The sequence below is a fragment of the Lolium perenne genome, chromosome 3, assembly GCF_019359855.2.
Source record: "Lolium perenne isolate Kyuss_39 chromosome 3, Kyuss_2.0, whole genome shotgun sequence".
Classification (NCBI taxonomy): domain Eukaryota; kingdom Viridiplantae; phylum Streptophyta; class Magnoliopsida; order Poales; family Poaceae; genus Lolium; species Lolium perenne.
Window position 1 is genome coordinate 346,267,422 of NC_067246.2, and position 21,443 is coordinate 346,288,864.

Here is a 21,443-nt window from a genome sequence, read left to right on the forward strand (position 1 = left end):
GCATGTATGCACTATATTTGGTCCATCACTTCCACTGCACTTGATCCATCTGCATGCCTTCGTTTAACCTCTCACAATCCTTGCTATATTTAGCCTTTGGTATATTTGCAATGAATGGACTTGGCTATCAGCCTCTCAATGGCATCTCCTCCCTCATCCTTTCTTTTCTTCTCATCTCCCACTTGTCTCTTTTCTCGTGGTACTGTCGATCATGTATAGCAGAAAAGATTAATGCCAACAGATTGGAAGATTGGATTCTGGAGGAGGAAGAAGAGGCAGAGAAGGCAGGATGCTGCAGCGGGCGGCGAGCAATGCATACTCATGGTGGTGGGCGAGCCACATCCGCACCAAACAGTCCAAATGGCTCGACAATCACCTCCAAGGTAATGTGCATTTGCTGTTTCCATTACACATTGTGTACATTTCCATGAATCCCAGTTGGATTTTGGAAATCAGCCACATTTCAAAAGTAAAATCTGCATCCCTGGAATCAGTCTAGGTCTGCTGCATCCCTGATCTGGTGATCTCATCCTTTGTTGCCTCTAGACATGGGATATGGCACTAGATCAGTTTCAGCTCCGAGCAAATCTGATCGACGTAATATCTATTTATACTCGGTTAGTTCAGATATAGCATGAATCCTGTGCATTATGGGAAAGAATTTCTTGATTAAGTTAGCTAGCATGAAAACTCGAAACTATTTCTCTGCTCACATGTTTCATTTTTTGTTTTCGTCAATTGTTTTACAACAGGATAATGTAAACGTTCTAGGCCAACATGGACAATTTATCAGAACTTCTTCAGAGGGATTGAAGCAATTTGCTGAAGTTCTAAAACTGACCAGATTCAGTAGTTGTAAAATGATATGTCTCTTAATAATTCTGATTGATGCTAAGATTGTTTTCGTTTGATGTTCAGATATGGAGCACAGAGTCAAGTGTATGCTCTTACTTCTTGGAGAGGAGGCCGATTCCTTTTCAAAGAGAGCAGAGATGTACTACAAGAGGCGGCCTGAGGTGATCACTCAGGTAGAAGAAGTATACAGAGCATACAGGGGCCTTGCCGACCGGTATGACATCATGTCAGGGGAGCTGCACAAAGCAAACCACACAATCGCAACAGCCTTCCCTGACCAGGTTCAGTACGCGATGCTGCAAGAGGAGGACGACAATGTCCCAAAGGCATTTACCCCGGTTGACCCGCGCAAGATCCACAAGTCGACCGTCGACGGGTTGTTGAAGAAGAAGAAAGGAGAAGGTGCAAAGCTCGGCGGGGCAAAGGATGCCCCAGCTCCGATCAACAAGGAGAACGCGCGGGAGGAGATCAGCAGGCTGCAGAAGGCTATACTTGTGATGCAGACCGAGAAGGAGTTCATCAAGAACTCCTATGAGAGTGGCATTGCCAAGTACTGGGATCTCGAGAAGGAAATCAATGAGAGTCAAGAAAAAGTTTGCCAGTTCCAAGATAAGTTTGATGAGAGCGTGGTGATCGAGGACGATGAGGCCAGGGCCTTGATGACAGCGACTGCCCTCAAATCCTGTGAAGACACCATTGTTAGACTGCAAGAACAGCGTAAGACGGCTGCCAGGCAGGCATTGGATGAGTCAGAACGAGTCAAGGTATTGAGAGAGAAGCTGAAGCCTATATTGGATGAACATGGTAAATCTCTACCAGATCTGTCTGAGAAGAACATAAGAAAGAATCATGTGACAGAGATGGGGGATGTGTACCATGTGAAGCTGGGTGAGCTGGAGATGCAGACAATAGTCGACAAGATCAAGGAACACTTTGAGAGGGACTGCAACATCTCCATGGAGGAGATCACCGAGCAGATTGACGATCTTGTCAATACAGTTGTTGATTTGGAGCTCATGGTTTCATCGCAGACCTCGCAGATTGACAGAATGCGCCGTGAAAACGATGAGCTGGAGAATTCCGTGAAGACCCTGGAGGAAGAGAAAGGCTTGAGCGAGATGGAAGAGAAGCTGAAGCAGGTGGAAGAGGAGCTGGTCAAGGTGCAGGCGCTTGAAAGCTCCTTCCACAAGGACGAGAGCACAGTACGTTCAAACTTCACCGAAGCGATAAACAGATTCAGTGATTTCGCAGATATGTTACAGGCGCCAGTTTGTGAGCACCAGGCTGGTTCTGGAGCACACATGTCAGCGGCGGCAACCGAGGAGGAAGCACCACCTACGGAGCCATCAGACAAGTCCTTTGCTGATGACATCAAGGAAGAAATTAAAGAAGTCGTCATGGCTGATCATTCAGACGTGCCGCCACAGGTTCCTGAACCCCAAGAGAACACCACCACTGAGGCAGCATCTGGTGCTGCTGTTGCTGCTGCACCGGTTGATCTGCCTAAAACAGAGGCCGCAGGAAGCACTGATGTGTCCGTAGATGGCACTAAAAGTGCAGACAATGGGCACGACAAGATCTCGCGGCCTGGTTCGTTGGCACGGCTTCGCCATATCTCCACGGACAACCTTGGAGAATCAGAGGAACAAGAAGAGAAGATGAAGCAGGAAGGTTCAGCTGTTGAGATGGCGAAGCTGCAGGAGCGGCTGATGGATGGTCTGGAGGACAAGGAGAAGGTCCTGCTATCTGAGTACACTTCGCTCCTGGAGGACTACAAGGACACCAAGAAGAAGCTGGTGGACGTGGAGAAGAAGAACCAGGACTGCCTCAACGAGATCAGGTCGCTACGCGAGCTCATCGGAGAGAAGGAGAGGAACTGCATAGTGGAAAGGGGCAGCAGAGGCCACAGGAGGACGCCCAGCTATGGCCATCAGAGGAGGCAGAGCCTCTCTTCCATCTCCAGGCTCATCAGGATGGGCTCAAGTGTCCAAGAAGGCAACAGCGAATCCAGTGATACCGCTAGTGATAGTGGGCTGGATGACCTGAGGCTGCCTTCGATCGCGGAGGTGGAGAACCCGTCGCCGCTGGAGGAGAAGTTCCGGAAGGACATCGACACGCTGCTGGAGGAGAACCTGGAGTTCTGGATGAAGTTCAGCTCGTCGCTGCAGCGGGTGCAGGAGTTCCAGAGCAGGTACGAGGACCTGCAGACCGCGAAGGCGGACGGCGGTGACGGCGAGAAGAAGCTCCGGGCGCTCAAGACGGAACTACAGGTGTGGTCGGAGCAGAACGCCATGCTGAGGGGCGAGCTGCAGTGCAGGTTCACGTCGCTGTGCGACATCCAGGAGGAGATCAGCGCGGCGCTGGAGATGGATACCGACGCGGCGGAGGAGGCCGAGGAGGGCGCACCGCGCTTCACCTCCTACAGCGCCGGCAAGTTCCAGGGCGAGGTGCTAAACATGCAGCAGGAGAACAACAGGGTCTCCGACGAGCTGCAGAGCGGCCTCGACCACGTGAAGACGCTCCAGTCGGAGATCGAGAAGAAGCTCAGCGAGGGCGTTAACCTCTCGTCCTCGACGTCAGCGGCTGAGGGGGAGCCCACAGAGGGGTCGACTGCGGTGGTGCTGGCGCGGGTGCCGTCCAAGGCCAAGGTGCCGCTGCAGAGCTTCCTGTTCCCGACCAAAGCCAAGAAGCCGTCGCTGTTCGCGCGTGTGACACCAGCTATGCTTCACAAGCAGCAGGTAGACATGAAGTTTCTTGCCAGGTTGCCAAGGTAGCACCACAGCACAGATGAGCAGGAACTATTTAGCTTAATTAATTAACTAGCATCAGAGTTTTTTTTTTAAATGCTCCAAGCTATGTATGAATTGAACCAAGCCATTTTGTTTCTAGGGCAATGTTGTAACCTCTGAGATCAATGAAACATTTTTCCCTTTTCATTTTCATCTGACAGGGAATTTAATTGTAATTTCCTGCATGTATTCCAGTGGTGTGTTATCTTGGTTTCCTAAAGGTGACATACTTGATTGCAAGTCCAACTATACAGGTATGCAAGGTACATCACGGACTGAAGAAACAGGGATTGCGTGTACAAGGTTTTTATTTATGGACCAAATTGTCACAAAAGTAAGAACAACACTATGCAGAACATCTGCCCTTATTTCAAATGGAATAACAAAACAAGGCCACATGCTTTTTGAACAAGGAAAATGGTCAACTGTTAGCCCCGAATGTATGATTCAGATCCAACATCACCGAACCTGTCCGAAAACTCGGAAGTACGCCCGAGCTAGGGTGCTCTTTATATCTGTTACACATCAGGCCATTGGCTTCTTTGGCTGACGTCATATCCATGGTGGTATAATCTTCAGTAAATGCATGGGGCAATACGGACCAGCCAACTACCTTGATCGTATGCATCGAAGCCCAATCGATCGAAACGGGAACAGTACGACGCTGTACCCAGCTGTCGTTTAGGCGGTTTGCTTTCTCCATCCTGTAGCAGCACTCTGACATGGCCCGGGTTGCACCGCTCCTGTTTTTATATATACGGAAATACACTTTTGATCCCACTGCATATGCTGCTGACATTTGAAAATACATTTTGAAATGTTTAAAAAATTGGACAAACATTTTGCGCATGCATGTCAATATTTTAGGTGTACGCTCATTTTCATTGAAAACCAACATTTTTGTGCCATGTGTAAAAATGATAAAGAAATGTCTCACATCATTTACAGCGGGCTGACGCAAAACGAACACCCAAATTGACTGCGTCTTTTTGCGTCGGCCCGCGGACACCATACGGACCGTGGTGACCGTTTGCGTCGGGGGTATCCTAGCGGCATATACGCATTTTTCCCGCTAACACCATCAAGCTAGGTAATGGAGATTTTACGTTTGGAGGCCTGCCGCCGGCGATTACCGATTCCCGCACGAGGGAGGTGGTTCCCCGCGCAGCCAATAGATTGGCGCGTTACGCCAGCGTTTCGCGCGTGCAAGATATGACCTACGTGCGAACGTCGTTTCCCGTCCCGCCGTGGCTATATATCGGCGGGAGAGACGGGCACACCTCAACCTAACCCTAGCATTCATCCATGGCCGAGCACAACCACACCTAGAATCGCCTTGTTGAGATGGCCCGCCACGTCTACCGAATGATGCGGACCTCGCCGCCGTCCGTGCAACGGAGGCGTTCGATGAGGAGCAGCTCGCCGCGTACGACCTTCAGGCCGAGCAGCTGGACGTGGAGGCTGCGACGGAGGCAGAGGCGACATGGCGCATGTTCACCCTGACGTAGCGACAGGGGGAGAGACATGCGTGGTCGGCGGCCATGGCGGAACTCCAGGCGGAGCTCGCCGAGGCCAGGGCGGAGCTCGCGGCGGCGCAGTCGGAGATGGCGGCGTCTAGTGCCGCCCTTTCGGCAACTCCTCCGTTGCCAAGGGCCCCGCCCGCGGCCGCCGTCCTCCAGGCCATCGCCAACTATGACGACAACATCGAGTTCCTCCCATACGACGCCGAGCAACGGGCTCTGGTCTTGTCGTTCGAGAGCGTCCATGGGAATGCCGATCGCCGTCCGGCTGTGACAGCGGAGGCGTAAGCTCGCAGCGATGCGCTCGCCATGAGGCGGGTGTACCTGTGCTCCGAACTAGACGCAGTCGCGCGGAGGGGACCTGAGCACGCGCGGGTCGACCGGGAGAAACGCGAGCTAGAGGAGGCAATCGCCGCAAGGTACGAAGCGGTGGCGGCATCGGCTAGGGACAAGGCCCGCTACCACGCTGACCTGCATGTGGCAGAGGCGCTGGTACGCATGCCGGTGGAGGGGGCAACGGAGGCAGCTGCCATGAGAGTCCACTTGGACTCCTATTTGGCTGAGCCCGTCAAACGCCGCAGGCGGCAGAACGAAGAGGCCATTCGCCGGCGGGCACGGCGCAAGGAGTTCATCTCCTGGATGCGCTCCGACAAAGGCGCCGGCCCCTCAGGACACTCCAGCAGTAGGTTGTGCGATTACAAGTAATTCCGATCGTAGTAGGCCGTGTGACGGCGAGTAGCTAAGGCCGTCGTAGTTTTAGGTTAACTAGACCAACATTTACAAGCACATTTTTATGAGTTTTGACCCCAAAAAAAAGTTGCACTTTCGTGGAAATCATGTTCATGCACATAAATTTTTGATGATTTCAAAACTTCAAAAAAAATCTTAAATTTCAAAAAACCTTGGCTCCATGGTATAGCACTCCGACTCAAAACCTAAAAGAGAGCACAAGCTTGATGAGACCGACTTTAGAAAAAAAAAATCAAATTCTTATTTTTTTAAATAGAAAACTGTGCAAACACAAGTACATATAGATATATACCTTGTATGTAAACATATAGAGTTCCAAAGAATTGTGATTTGATCCTTGACATGAATAAAAAAGATAAATGCAAAGAGAAAAAATGAATTTTCAAATGCATACTTAGACGCACATTTTTTGAATTTTGATAAGAAGTTGCACTTTTGTAAAAATCATCTCTACACATATTTTTGAAACTTGAAAATAGAACTATTCAAATTTCAAAATATTGGGTCGATGTCCTTGAATTTCGACTCAAACATTTGAAAAGAGTACCCATGATATATGGAACCTGGTTTTCAAAATTTCTGAAAAAAGTATACTAGTATAAACTACTGTATACCATTATGTATATGTATAGACTTTGAAAGAAATGTGTTTTCATTCGTGACTTGAACAAAAATTGAAAAATGTCAAGACAAAAACTAATCTTGAAATGCCCACTTAGAGGCACAACTTTTGGATTTTTTGTGTGGACCAAAATAGCGCATATTCTTAAGCAAAAAATTGCACTTTTTTTTTTGGAAAAAATCATCATCTTAGTGTATACAACAACAACAAAAAATCCTTTATTCCCAAACAAATTAGGGTAAGCTAGAGGTGAAACCCATAAAATCTCGTAACCAACTTATGGTTCTGGCACATGGATAACAAGCTTATACTTCAGTCCTCCAGATCTCTCTTTACGGACTCCTCTCATGTAAAGTTTGGTCTACCACCCCGTCCTCTCTTGACATTATCAGCACGCTTTAGCCGTCCACTATGCACCGGAGCTTCTGGAGGCCTGCGCTGAAGATGCTCAAATCATCTTAGACGATGTTGGACAAGCTTCTCTGTAATCGGTGCTACCCCAACTCTATCTCGTATTTTATCATTCCGGACTAGGTCCTTCCTCGTGTGGCCACACATCCATCTCAACATACGCATCTCCGCCACACCTAACTACTGAACATGCCGCCTTTTAGTCGGCCAACACTCGGCGCCATACAACATTGCGGGTCGAACCGGCGTCCTATAGAACTTGCCTTTTAGCTTTTGTGGCACTCTCTTATGACAAAGAATGCCAGAAGCTTGGCGCCTCTTCATCCATTCGGCTTTGATCCGGTGGTTCACATCTTCATCAATATCTCCATCCTTGTGCGGGATTGACCCTAAGTATCGAAAGATGTCCTTCTGAGGCACCACCTGCCCATCCAGGCTAACCTTCTCCTCCTCCTCCTCCTCGTGCCTAGTAGTACTAAAACCGCACATCATGTACTCGGCACATTGCCTTGCCTCCCTTCATCTTTCTCAACGCCTCCTTGACCTCAGACTCCTGGGTTCGCCGCACAAAACGCCTACTGGTATCATCAAAGGAGTTTTCCAGTTCAATGGTAGAGCTCTTAGTCTCCCCATTGAACAACCCGTCGAAGTACTCCCCCCATCTATGCTTAATCTCCTTGTCCTTCACCAGGAGCTGGTCTGCTCCGTCCTTGATGCATTTGAGTCTAACTCAAAATTAGATTTCAAATTTCAAAAAGGTCTTATATCACTGGACTCTAACTCAAAAACCTAAAAGAGAGTCCAAGCTATATGGACCCCGGTTTTCAAATACTCAACATATTTATTTTTCGTAAAAAGTTTTGAAAAAATAAACAAGTACATATTGATGTGAAGACTAGAAATAACAAGAAATGATCTTTCAAATGCCTACTAGCCATATTTTTCTGTATAGCCTAAAATAGTGTGTATTTTTCAACAAAATATTGCACGTTCTTATAAATCATCTATGTGTTTCTGTTAAAAGGTACCAGATTTCTTTGAAACTTTGAAACAGCAATTTATTTTCTTGAAAAAAGGGTTACCTGTGTGCCCGGGTTCCATATCGTTGCAGTCCGAACTGACTTCCGTAATACTAACTCCATTTCAATAAATAATGCTTATATTATTTTAAAAAAGTTAAACTAGATAAAGTTTAGTATTTTTTTACAAAAAATTAATTAACATGCAAAATGTAAAATCATTATCATTAGATAATCATGAACTATATTTTCATATGATATTGATAGAATATGACATTTGTTGATAGATTTTTGTAAAAGCTAGGTTCCACTTTAGTTAGCTTGACTTTAAAAAAGTAGATATTATTCATTCACTTGAAGGGAGTTTTTACAAATTTTTAGTCGGCCCATCATGTTCCACGAAGAGAGCTTGCACATCATGTACGTGCCAAACATGTACTGACAAGTGACAATCGATCAGAATTTATGTTCATCTTCTCCCCAACAAAGCTCATTGATGGTGTGTAGAAAGAAAACGTACGGTAGTATCATGTCTCTGCAAAGTACCGCTGTATTGAAATGTTAATAAATTGATAAATGGAGCATTTAATGCACCTTATTGCATCCTTCACCATTCAGTGCCGTGGACGATAAACAGAGCAAAGGAGCTCGGGCGCTATTCGTCCGCTCTCCGAACTGTCTCTCTACCGTGCAGCTATTTGACCTATACTATGCTACAGTTTCAGTCCAGAGTGAATGGCAACTACACCGCCCACCAGATTCTCATATTCGACCCTCTCAAATCCAGCTTCCTGGATCATCTGAGCAAACTTTTCCTGGAAAGTGAAAGTAGTTTGATCAGCAGAAATGCAAAACATAGGCAATTATTTCTCATAATCTTGTACTCAACTAATACTAGTTAGGTTTGATGATAGGAAGAAAGCAGTAAAACACCAAAATTCTGGAAATAGACGTATATTCAACTATATATAAAAACTAGGAAGCTCAGTGGTATGAAATAGTTAGAAATATCAATCTTCACCTGTTTTGGAAACCGACGGATGCTCTCAACCAAGTATTGGTAGGATTGCCTATCCCCAGCAACTAGCTCTCCCACAGCCGGAATCACAGAAAATGAATACGCGTCATAACTGGAGGGGGGAAAAGGACAGTGAATTTTCAAAAGTTCAGATAGTAATAAGGGGAAACAGTAGAACACAACATTCACACTACTTTCCACAGAGCACTAGTAGGACTTTTTTGGAAGGCAGAAAAGGAACATATTCCCATTTGTATCAAATAAACAACAACAAAAAAACATGAGCATTTTTAGGGCAACCTTCAGCAATGTTTAACACAAAGCCACATAGGTTGCTAACAGATGGTTACTTTACTGCAGTGCTTACTGTGAATGCTAAAAATAAACAGTGAAGTCGTTGATGATTAATTATAGGTCTCAAATTAACTTGTTTATTTTTAACATGATGTTCAAGACAGTTCTCATACAAAATTATCCTACGATGACAACATACTTTGACTAAGGAAAACTCACATGTCTTTAAAAATTGGAACATCCACATGACTCAACTCCAAGCATAGAAACCTTCCTCCTTTCTTTAGAACTCTGAAACACACAACCCATATGTGAAACTAATTAGATGTGAAGAAAATGAATCAGTCAGATTGCAAAAGACATAAAACAAGTCCTACAGCGAGATATCTCCTGGAAAACAGCAGGGAATCAAAACTTGCAAATGATGCATATGTTTGAAAAATAAAAACCAGAGCTTCTGCATAGTAACGTGACCCGCCTGTAAGCTTCTGACAGAGCTTTCTCAATGTGTGTCACATTTCTGATCCCGAATGCAATAGTATAGCCATCCATAGACCCATCCTCAAAACTCAGAGCTTCTGCGTCTCCCTGTACCCAACTAAGGCACTGCTCTTCGTTGTAGCCTGATATAAAAACAAACTGTTGGAAAGCAGAACATAACAATTGAAACTACACTGGCGAGACAAAACAAGTTTCATGAATCACCACCTTTTTCGGCAGCACGCTTCTTTCCGACGTCCAGCATATTAGGATTGATGTCGCAGACATAAATGTGAGTGTCCTCTTCAAGGTCGGTAAGAGTCCCCTGCGTAGCTCTGTGGCTCACGCTCTTGATTCTCTCCACTACCCGAAATGCAACATCCCCTGGAGGTTGACACAGAAGAAATGCCAGGCATATCACTTCAAACTTCATAAAGAATGTTCAAGAGAAGTGACAATATATTGGCGAAGAAGATTCTTAGCAGCGTAATAACTCTTCAAGAGAAAGTCATCCTTAAATAATATACGTAATACAGTAGCAACAGAATTACAAGGTGTACACTGCACACTGAACCTAGAACAAAGGCGTGCAATAAAATATCATGCAATTGTTGGAATAAAGAGGTCCGTAGTTAATATATCACTTCGTAGATAGATGCTTTCCTCTATTTGCAATTTTGCAGAGGAGGTATGTGCGCTGAATCTTGCGTTTGCACATGGAGGCGGAGTTTGAGAACAGAAATTTAGCTACTATTGTTGTTCACTATCAACATTAGTACAGAAGACGGCAGAGAATAAAGGAGGAGCTACAAAGGCGAAGTTGTGTCGCACACGAACATAGAGGCCCCTGCCATTTGTCACGGGGCCCCAAAACAAGACAGCTGATTCGCTTAAATTTGTTTGCGACTGTCTAAGTTATCCCAGTTTATCCAAGAAGTATCATCTTACATATGCTGAAGGAGAGGAGACATTCCACAAATGTTTTACCTGTCCCACCAGCCACATCGAGATGCTTCATCCCAGGGAACGGATTCAACTTGGAAATCAGCCTGGTTTCAGAAGAAAAAACAAAATCGTACGGTAAACATGAATCCCCCAATTGGAACGGACGGAGCAAAGGGGGAGGTGGTGGGAGAGCTTGAGCAAGAACCTGTCCTTCCAGAGCCTGTGCAGGCCGGCGCTCATGAGGTCGTTCATGACGTCGTAGCTGGAGGCGACGCTGCTGAAGACGTTGCCCACCAGCTTGCTCTTCTCGTCCTCGCGCACCTGCTTGTACCCTGAGGGGGAACGAAACAGCAACGGCCGATCCTTGTCAGGCGGAGCAGCGGGTGACGCGAGAGAGGGGGCAAGGAGGAGGAGGAGGAGGAGGAGGGGCGTACCGAAGCTGGTGGCGTGGGAGTGGAGGAAGGCGGCGGGGTGGGCGGTGGCGGGCGAGAGGAGCGCCGCCGGGGGGAGGAGGTGGCGGTGGCGGCGGCGGAGGGTGGACGAGGCCAGCCTTGCGGCGGCCGCTCGCAGAGCCATGGCCTTCCTTGGCGAGAAGCGGTGGCCGATCCAGGCAGTGGATCCCGGTGGACGGGGAAGGCGGCGACCGACGGCGAACAACGAAGGGGCTACGGTTCGGGGTCCCGGGAAGATGGGCGGCTAGTGGGCCGATTGAAATGGGCTTCCAATACCAATAGGCCTCCGTTCGCATGGGCTTTAGAGCATCTCCACTACCTCAGTACCTCCCCCAAGTTGTTATTCGGCTGGCACTAGCCGATTTTGCTGCCGGTGTTCCCGGGGAGTGCCCATCTGGTCGGTGTGTACGGGCCACCGCACACCCCACCGACCAGGTCGATTGGTTGGACCGCGGCCTATTAGTAGTAGGTACGTTTTTTTCTTTTTTTCGCTGTTTCTTTTTTGTTAATATTTTTCTTTTTTAATATCTAACTTTTAAAAAATATATTTTGAAGAACAAAATTTCAAAATCTGTTCAGATTCGAAATTTTGGAAATTTTAAAAATGTTCAGATTTTGATTTAATTTTTTTCGAAATTTGAACATTTTCGGATACGGATATAATTTAAATTTGAAAAAATTTAAAAGTTTGTAAAATTTATTTTTTCCAAAAATTAACATTCTTAGTTATGAGCATTTTTCGAATTTGAACATTTTTCCAAATTTGAACGCTTTATATATTTGAACGGATTTCAAATTTGAACGCTTTTATAATTTGAACATTTTTCAATTTTGAACGGGAATTTCAAATTTGAACATTTTTTGTATTTGAGCATTTTTCAAATTTGAACGGATTTCAAATTTTAACATTTTTTTTGTATTTAAACGGTTTTAAAATATGAACATTTTTAAAATTTGAACATTTTTTAAATTTTGAATAGTTTTCAGTTTTGAAATTTTTCTGAATTTGAAATATTTTCAAATTTGAACAAAAATAGAAAATAAACAAAAAAGAAACAAAAAGGAACAAAAAATAAAAAAGGAAAAGGAAAGAAAAGAAAAAAGAAAAGAAAAGAAAAGAAAGAGAAACAGAAAACAGAAAACAGAAAAAAGAGGCGAACTGGGCCAACCAGGCCGGCCCATACCGCGCGCGGGGGGTGTGCGGGGCGCGGTAGCGACCGACCTGGTCTGGTGTGTATTGTGGTTTCTGAGTACCTTCACCGCCAAGTTCTTTGGCTGGCCTTTGGTTCAATGGGCTGTGAGAAGGAACGGGGCTTACCGTCTGTCCATCGTAAGAATGGCCGGGAGTTGCTGTCCGTCGACCAGGTCGGTGCGGACGCACCACCGCACACCCTAGGCCAGGTATGTTGGGCCGGCCCAAGTTTGTTTTTCTTTTTTCCTTTCTCATTTTTTCTCTGTTTTAAATCTTAACAGTTTTAATTTGAACAAATTTTGAATTGAATGATTTTTAAATTTGAACAAATTTTAAAATTGAACGATTTTTCGAATTTGAATAAATTTTGAAATTGAACGGTTTTCGAATTTGAACAACTTTCGAAATTGAACGATTTTCGAATTTGAACAAATTTTTGGATTTGAAAATTTTCGAATTTGCACACTTTTTAACTTTGAACATTTTTTAAATTTGAATTTTTTTCAGATTTGAAAAAAAAGAAAGAAAGAAAAACAAAATAAGAAAGAAACAGAAAAGAAAAAAGAAAAAAGAAAAAACGTAAAAAGAAACAGAAAACCGAAAATAGACAGCGAACTGGGCCTGGCCCAAACCCGACCAGGGGTGTGCGGTGGCCGGTAGCCACCGACCTGGTCGGTGTATAGATTTTCCCTTGGCGGGGAGTGCTGTACACCGACCTGGTCGGTGTGTACGGGCCACCGCACACCCCACCGACCAGGCCGATTGGTTGAGCCGTGGCCCATTAGTAGTAGGTACGTTTTTTTCTTTTTTTTGCTGTTTCTTTTTTGTTAATATTTTTCTTTTTCAATATCTAACTTTTTAAAAAAACTTGGAGAACAAATTCAAAATCTGTTCAGATTCGAAATTTTGGAAATAAAAAATGTTCAGATTTTGATTTAATTTTGTACAAAATTCAAAATTATTCCGAAATTTGGAAATTCGTTCAAGATTAAAATTTGTTCAAATTTCGAATTCGCTCAAATTTCAAAAACCGTTCGAATTTTTTTGTTCAACATTCAAAATTCATAACATTTTTTAGATTTGATGATGAATAAAAGCATTTGTTAAATCTATCCCCCTCCGTGTAGTACGAGCAGAAGTAAAATCCTTTTTTCAAATCGCTGTTGCTAGTTGCTACCCCACAGCGTCGCCACGTCGTAGGGTTTTACTCCCTTTGCTTCTCCCAGCTGCCAAGGGAAGGCCCCGCGGCGACCGAGGTCGGGGGCCATGGAGATCGGGGCGGCGAGCAGCTGCTACAAGGAGCACCAGAAGATCTACCACGACTGGTTCGCCTTCGCCGACTCAGGTCCGATCCCGATCCCCATTCCCCTTCCGCCTGCTCCTCTTCCCGATTCGCTTCGATTCGATTCGATCCCCTGACCTGCTCTGCGCGCGCGCAGATGGCGACGGCCGCATCTCGGGCCCCGACGCCATCAAGTTCTTCGGCATGTCCAGGCTCCCCCGCGCCGACCTCAAGCAGGTACCGCGCGCCGCTCTCCCCTCAATCCCCTGCTAGAGCTCTTACTCCGGTCTCTCTAACGTGCCGCGTCGCGCCTCAAGGTCTGGGCCATCGCCGACTCCAAGCGCCTCGGGTACCTCGGGTTCGGCGAGTTCGTCACGGCGATGCAGGTTCTCCTCGCAACTTCCACTTCACCATCCATCATCCTACTTCCGTGCTACCACTATATTCTTTTTAATTTTTTTAAATCTAAACATTTGTTAAAATTAAAAAAATTAAAAGAAATCACTTTTTAAAAATCTGAACATTTTTTAGATTTGAACATTTTTAAATTTGAAAAAAAATTCTATGAACAATTTCCGAATTTGAACAAATTTTATATTTAAAGTTTTAAACAATTTTTGAATCTGAACGATTTTCATATTTAGAACAAATTTCAAATTTAAACAAATTTTATATTTGAACGGTTTTCAAATTTGAACGGTTTTCGAATTTGGACGGTTTTCAAATTTGAACATATTTTAATTTAAACATTTTCTTAATTTAAACAATTTTTAAAAATTAAAATTTTTGAATCTGAAAAATATAAATAAAACCGAAAACAGAAAAAAGAAAAGAAAACAGAAAACAGAAAAAAAACTAGAAAAGAAAAAAGAAAAAGGAAAACGAACTGCTACATGCTAAACAGCCACAAATGGGCCTGGCCCATACCCGACCAGGGGTGTGCGGTGGCCGGTAGCCACCGATCTGGTCGGTGTATAGGTTTTACCGGTGTTCCCAGCCCACTCCCATTCCAAAGGAGGGAAAGCGGGTTCTGCCAGCGTCTTCGGCGGGACCCGCCAGGCAGTGGCACATCGCGACGTCAACACCTCGTCCCCCACGCTCGTAGCTTTTCCATCAGCGGCGGGCAGACGAGCAGGCTCTCATCACATCAATGGCACGTGGACACGTTAATGCAATGTCATGGGCCCATCGGCTTCGCGACAAGCCTACCCGCCCTTATATCTACCCTCTTTCCCCTCACGCCGCGCATAGTCCACATCTCGCCCCACGGAAAACCCTAGCGCCATCCACCTACCAGCCTTCGCATCCATGGATGAACACTACGGAGCGGACGACGCCTCTGTTCACGGCTTCGGCGGCCGCACCCTGCATGAGGAGGAGGTGCGCGCACTCTACGGGGCGGGGTACATGGCTCCGCCGGACATGCACACGCCCTCGGGGTGGGGGCTGAGCGCGGGAGGCATCCCGATCCCGTTGAGCGCGGAAAGTATCTCGATGCACCAACACTTCTACGGTGAGTTCACGTCGGAGCAGCGCGCGGACACGCTCACCTGGAGAACGCCCCGATGTGGGACAACTTCTTCAGGCAGCAGCACCTCTTCTCGAGCTTAGCCGCTACGAGGGGAACGGGCCATCGCCCGGCCCATCAGATCTGGTGGGGCATCGCTCGAGTTCCCGACGATCCCGAGGAGGTGGACGTCGCAGAGGATGGCCACTACGTCCTCATCCGACCAAAGTTGTCTCTGTGTTGGTGGCGACTCAGTTGTCTCTGGCAGGATTCCTCTTCCTCCTCTAGGCCGCCATGGTGGTGGGGCGTTGCAGTGGAAGGCTGGTGTTGCTGGCAATGCTTGGGAGCTACATGGAGTTCGAGGTGCTGCAATTTCTTAGAGATCATGCTTGATGACCCAGGTTTGGTCCTCGAGGCAACAAGCCGTAGGGCGGTTTCTCCAGCTCCTGCCGTGGTGCCGTCAGGATTTCAACCTCCTTTGGAGGCCCCTTCGTGGATTCACAGCGACACATCGCTTCCTGCGGGGACTAAGTAGTTCCGTCCCCGGTCCCGGCGTGGAAGATTGCCGTTTGAGCCCTCCATCTGTTAGCGACTGCAAAGGACTAGATTGCGTTTCTGCTCTATTCTTTGGGTACCTATTTACATTTGTTGAGGTTCGGTTTGTAATAGCAGTAGTTCTTGTAGAACTTTTTGTAATTTGTATCACACCGCTGATTTAATATAAGCACCTAGGCCCTTCCGGGGCCATTCCGAGTCCAAAAAAAAAGAATGTGTAATGGTAAGCTAAAATAATACAACTTGTGGTTCTTCCACGTTTAAAAAGAATCATGTTTGTGCTACTTCGCAAGCCCAGGCCCATTCATAGCTCGCCCATTAGCATTCTGTTTCAAACAGGCCCACGTACTAGGCAAAACGCGAAGAGAAAATGGAATAGGAAAAGAAAAACGACCACAAACAGGCCGACGTACCTGGCAAAACGCAAAACAAAACGGAATGAAATGAAAAAAACGACCACAGTGGGAGTCGAACCCACGACCTTCTGATCCGAAGTCAGACGCGCTAATCCACTGCGCTATGCGGTCATTGGTGTTTGATAAGCTTGTTTTTGGTATATAAATGCACAATCAACATATATACACCATATATAGACTGTACATTACCGGAAACTGTATTTGGCTCCTGAGCCCTAGTGCTCCCGCCATTTTTAAAAAATAAAAGATATTTTTACAAGTTACTAAAAAATCTAAAAATAATTTTGAGGATTGTCAATGACATATCTCACAATCCTGCAAAATATTAACCCGAAATTCGTTTTATTTTATGGTAGACAAAAATGACAAATTCTGATATGTTTGGGAGATGTGAAAATGACTGCACAAATCTACACTTTTATCATTTTTGTGTAGATCAAAATATAAAGTAAAAAAATGCGTTTGTGGAATAGAACATTGACTATATGCGGATTTATTTTCAGATTTTTTTGAAACTCAAAAATATGAGTCTTATTAAAAAAGAAGTATCACTAGTGTCCATGTGCACCAAATCTCAGTCCATACAGTACCTGTTTAAAAGCACTGACATTATACTTTGTTAAGCAAGATAGTATCGGATCCATTGAAAGCAGCTTTGCCGCCAGGCACCTCATCAATGAACGTGGTTCACCCACACGAGGGGTAATCCGAGGCAGTGATGTGTGAAAAGGTACTACAATCAATCAAATTAATAGTTACTAGTATGCTATATGCAGGAGGAGGCGTTTTGGCTCATAGGAGCAAATGCTCCCATTATACAAAATAATTAAAAAATAATTTTAAAAATGGTAAAAAATTCTGACATAATTTTTTTGGTGTACATCATGACATTCTATGCTAGTGCACAAGTTTTCGTGGAGAAACAACATTTTATATGGCGTGTACAAAAAAGACAAAAAAATGTCCTGTACGTAGTCATGTTATAGCATCAAAAATTGTCTTTTTTACAGGAGCCACAATTTTTTTTAGTTTTTTTTTGAAAACTTGTGTACGAACATAAAATGTGTAGATGTACATGTAAAAATTTATTTTAGAATTTTTTGACACTTCGAAATGTTGATTCACATAATGGGAGCAAATGCTCCTATGAGCCAAAGTGAATATCCCACTATATGCATCCGCTATCACGTTTACAAATTATACAGCTACTGATAAAAGCAACGGAATATCTCCACCAGCCACAGCGAAACTTTCAGAAAAGCAATATGCACGTATGACAAACTAAGAAAGACCACCCCATAGAGAAGAAGCGCATCAGATTCTATTCGACTCGTGCATGCGTGTCGCGCGTGGCTCCCTCTACCCAACATATATATATCTCTCATGTCGACCAACCCAAAAAAGTATTCCCAATCAATCGGCAGATATCCACACGAATCAAATCAAAGCAAAACATACACATAGACACGCGAGAGGGAAAGAAAAGCGGATGGAGAAAGATGAGAGTAGCTTTTAGAAAGATGTTGAGATTTTTAACATGCGTGTTTCCCTGATACTTTGCTCGCGTCGGCCCGTTTCTTAGTTGACTTGTATTTTGACAGCAGGTGCAGGGATTAGGGACTAATAAAGTAATAATAAGATTTACGAGTTTGTAATTTTGAGGCAGACACGGTGTAGAGGAAGAGTTTTTTCTTAGTCTAAAGATGCAGGCAAGAAAAGGCTATACTAGTTGCATGCTAGGTCCTGCAGAAATGAAGGAGACATGATCTGCCTGCTATAGTTTCTTCAGCGCAGCTTCTCTGGACGAGGACGCGATGATTACAACCAAAAGGTTATCCAAATTGGCTTAGGAATTGATGCAACCAACTGGATTATCGACAGGAAGTCGTGGTGCACGAATTAAGGGATCAGTTTGACCATTACGGTGTGAGTGAGCATGCTTTGCTTGCTTGCTTGAGAAGTTGAGATGTTGTGCATAGCATGTTCTGCCGGCCGGCCGTAACTCTATGCACCTTTCCAGCCGTCTCCCGCCGTTGCCTAATTTCAGGTATGCACCTGATCACCTCGGCGTTGCTAGCTACTAGTTAGTTTGCTACACGTTTCATGTTCAGTGCGTCTTTCTGCAAGTATCTTTTCCTTTCAGAAATTATTAAGTAGTCCTAAATGTCGATGCAAGTTTGATGGAGGAAGTCGTAAGTAGTAGAAGCAGCAATTGAGTATGAAAAGAACGGGACACCAAACCAGCATTCCCCTAGCAACAAAATAATCGTGAACAAAACACGCATTCACCAAACAGAGGCGGCTACATAGAGAGTGAGAGACCTGCCAGTTAACGGGAGAAGCTACGAGGAATTCAACATGCCTAAATCAGATCTCTCGTAATTCTCTGGTCTCGGGTGGTGTAAATCTGAACTAATTCTCAAAAAGGAAAGGTAAAAAAGCCCAGAATAATTCATCTAGTGTTGCGAATGAAATTGGAGTTGGCCGAAAGGTACATATATTCTTCTGTGAGAAAGAAGAGAAGGTGTCGGCTAATGATCCAAATGTCTCGAATCCCCTTCCATTTTTTTTCTTCTAGGTGATTTGGATGGATGGCGACGAGCAGAGTCAGAGTGGTGTGATGGAAATTGCTCTGTCCGTCCGTGCGTCTTATTCCACAGCTTCTTGTGCTACCTCTGCGTCACTGCGTCTGCGTATGCTAGTTGTGTTTGACTTACGTGGCAGTTACGCGCGTACGTACACGTATCGTAGTTCCGGTAAGACTGCTCATAGTGGGAGTAACATAGCTAGTAACATCACACATCTTAAGGCATTTTGGTGACATGGCATGCCAATAAATGAAGAAAGAGAGTGAGGTGGTAACTAGCTATGTTAGAGCAATTCCAATAGTATAGCCAACTGTTGGCTATAACAAGATGTCATATCATTTGTAGTCATCATATAGCTAACATGTACAATAGTTAGCTATAAGAATGTAGTACTTTACTAATATATGGCCCACCTTTCACTCTCACAAGATATCAGAGCCATTGTTGACCTTAGGAGACCCTAGTTAGAATGGACGTCTGAAAATTTTAGTTTCAAAACAAATGAAATGACTATTTAAGAAAACTTATTCTCACTCTTATCATTGAGATCTTTTTCAAATAAGAAAGTTATGCTCTATTCTTCTTATACTACTACATAAAAATTTTGACACACTTCTCTAACTTACTCATCATAATTCTTCACAGATGGAGTACCAATGGGAGTTCTATCAGCTTGGTCGTGGAGGCTACCTAAGGTTCGAGAAAGACTTGAAGCAACTAGTGGAATATCTGGGACACCCGTATCCCGAGTTCTTCGGAATACCCCTCAAGGCTCAGTTAGGAGAACCACCTCGGTGGGACGTTTCTACTGATCTACGAAGGAAGCTTGATGCCCCGGTATGGGAAACCATCTGGTTTTCTGTAACGGGAAACACTTGGAAGGAAGGACTAGTCAAAGCTATGCAAGAAGCAATGTTCCGTCTGTGTGGACAAAATGAGGACAAGATCAAGAGCACTCGTTTCATCTACTACCCAAGACATGACTCCATGGGAAGACCGATGACCATGCCCCCACCACAACCCAAGATGAACCCCTATGAAGCACCTCAGGACTTCAGGCAGTACAAAACCCGCAGAGATTTGGACAACGCCCTCGCCTCTCGCCAAGCACATCACCCGTGAAGAAGAAGAATCCACCGGAAGAGTAGTATCGCCCCAGCACTTAAGTAGGTGTGAGTTTGTATCAGGATCCCCTTGTATCGTAGAGCGATGAATGGTTCTTCAAACCAACGGTGTGTTAGCTTTGTAATGTATGATGCTTGGTATGAATGAAAAAGTGTTGTTGGTTTTTACCCCCGCAACACTACTCAAGTTTTCAATATTATGAACTTTTAAACTTTAACAAAACAAACCATAGAAATTTCCCTCTTATCTTATCATCTACATCAATGTTCAGATGGCCCCACCAACCCGCAACACCACCCAGGATGCCATGATGCAACTGCTGCAGACGATGATGGCAGACCGAGAAGTCGAGAGAGCTGAACGCCAAGCCAACATTGCTGCACTGCAACAGATAGCTCAGAACAATCAAGGCCACGGAAACCACGATCACCCTGGATCTAAGCTGAAGAACTTTCAACACACCAACCCTCCGATGTTCAACAAGACTGAAGAGCCCCTCGATGCTGATGACTGGCTCCAGACCATGGAGAACAACCTCGAAGTTGCGGGAGTTGAAGCCGCAGAAAAAGTACTGTTCGCCACCCACTACCTGTCAGGACCTGCCAGAGCCTGGTGGACAAGTGCCCGTGCAATGAATGCGGGACAGATGATGACCTGGGAAGACTTCAAGCTGAAGTTTAGCAAATACCATGTGCCCCAAGGACTGATCAAGAAAATGAGAGACGAGTTTCGTGAACTCAAGCAAGGAAGGATGTCCGTGGTGGAATACCGCGACAGGTTTCTCACTCTGTCAAGGTACGCCCCGGATGAGACCGACACCAATGAAAAGAGAAAGGAAAGATTTCTGAACGGACTGCACGACGAGATGCAAACTGTGTTAGTGAACATTCCGTTCGCTGACTTAGAAGCCCTCGTAGACTCAGCCATACAGATGAAAGGAAAGCTACATCAAGCCAATGAGAACCGCAAGCGCAGAATGATGAACCAGAGTGGACCCCACCATACCCAGAAGTACCGCAACAACTCCTCTGGAGGATTCACCCCAAGATACAACAAACCCCCTGCTCATAATTATCGCCCCAATTACACCAACAACAACGGAGGACCCCTGAAGCCCGGAGGCAACAACAACAACAACAACAACAACAACCACAACCACCCCAACAACAGCAACAACAATGGAAACAACAACAACACCAATACTGCCCCAAGGACTGGAAACAATGTTACCCCCGCCATTCCCAAAGACAAGTCCACCGTCAACTGCTACGAATGTGGAGTTGTGGGTCACTTCTCCAATGAGTGCCCCAAAAAGCTTGCCAAGATTGCCGCCAATACCGCAGCACCTGCTCAGCAACAGCGCCGCTTTGCCGGAAGAAGGAACCAGAACAACAACAACGGCCGTCTCTACCACATGACTGCATCAAGCTCGTGAAGCACCCCAGACCATGCCAAGTATGTCTTCCTGTTAAGAAAATGCTCAATCTCTCTTAGGAACCTAACTTTTCTTAAAATCTCGGGACGAGATTTGTTTAAGGGGGAAGGGTTTGTAACATCCCAAGAATTTCAAAACAAAACAAATGAAGTTCCCTAGTTCCAAATTTTGGAACCAACAAAAACTTT

General features: G+C 45.2%; 3 protein-coding genes and 1 non-coding gene across 4 annotated transcripts; 2 read left to right on the plus strand and 2 right to left on the minus strand.

The window, feature by feature from the left end:
• Positions 1-39: 39 nt before the first annotated feature.
• LOC127346126 (protein NETWORKED 2A) lies at positions 40-3,797 on the plus strand. Its single transcript, XM_051372663.2, has 2 exons — positions 40-383; positions 919-3,797. Exons 1-2 carry the CDS (start codon positions 290-292, stop codon positions 3,627-3,629), a joined length of 2,805 nt encoding a protein of 934 aa, XP_051228623.1. The 5' UTR covers positions 40-289; the 3' UTR covers positions 3,630-3,797.
• Positions 3,798-3,934: 137 nt separating this feature from the next.
• Positions 3,935-11,356, minus strand: LOC127346129 (2-methoxy-6-polyprenyl-1,4-benzoquinol methylase, mitochondrial). Its single transcript, XM_051372667.2, has 9 exons — positions 11,138-11,356; positions 10,909-11,035; positions 10,746-10,807; positions 9,987-10,142; positions 9,757-9,901; positions 9,498-9,569; positions 8,988-9,096; positions 8,643-8,781; positions 3,935-4,112 (listed from the first exon to the last, which is right to left on the minus strand). The coding sequence occupies exons 1-8, from the start codon at positions 11,277-11,279 to the stop codon at positions 8,680-8,682; spliced, it is 915 nt and encodes a 304-aa protein (XP_051228627.1). The 5' UTR covers positions 11,280-11,356; the 3' UTR covers positions 3,935-4,112; positions 8,643-8,679.
• Positions 11,357-13,507: 2,151 nt separating this feature from the next.
• Positions 13,508-14,141, plus strand: LOC139838329 (EH domain-containing protein 1-like). Its single transcript, XM_071827738.1, has 3 exons — positions 13,508-13,692; positions 13,787-13,866; positions 13,947-14,141. The coding sequence occupies exons 1-3, from the start codon at positions 13,614-13,616 to the stop codon at positions 14,139-14,141; spliced, it is 354 nt and encodes a 117-aa protein (XP_071683839.1). The 5' UTR covers positions 13,508-13,613.
• Positions 14,142-16,144: 2,003 nt separating this feature from the next.
• Positions 16,145-16,218, minus strand: TRNAR-UCG (transfer RNA arginine (anticodon UCG)). Its single transcript has one exon. It is a non-coding gene; the product is annotated as a tRNA-Arg (tRNA).
• Between the last annotated feature and the right edge of the window lie 5,225 nt (positions 16,219-21,443).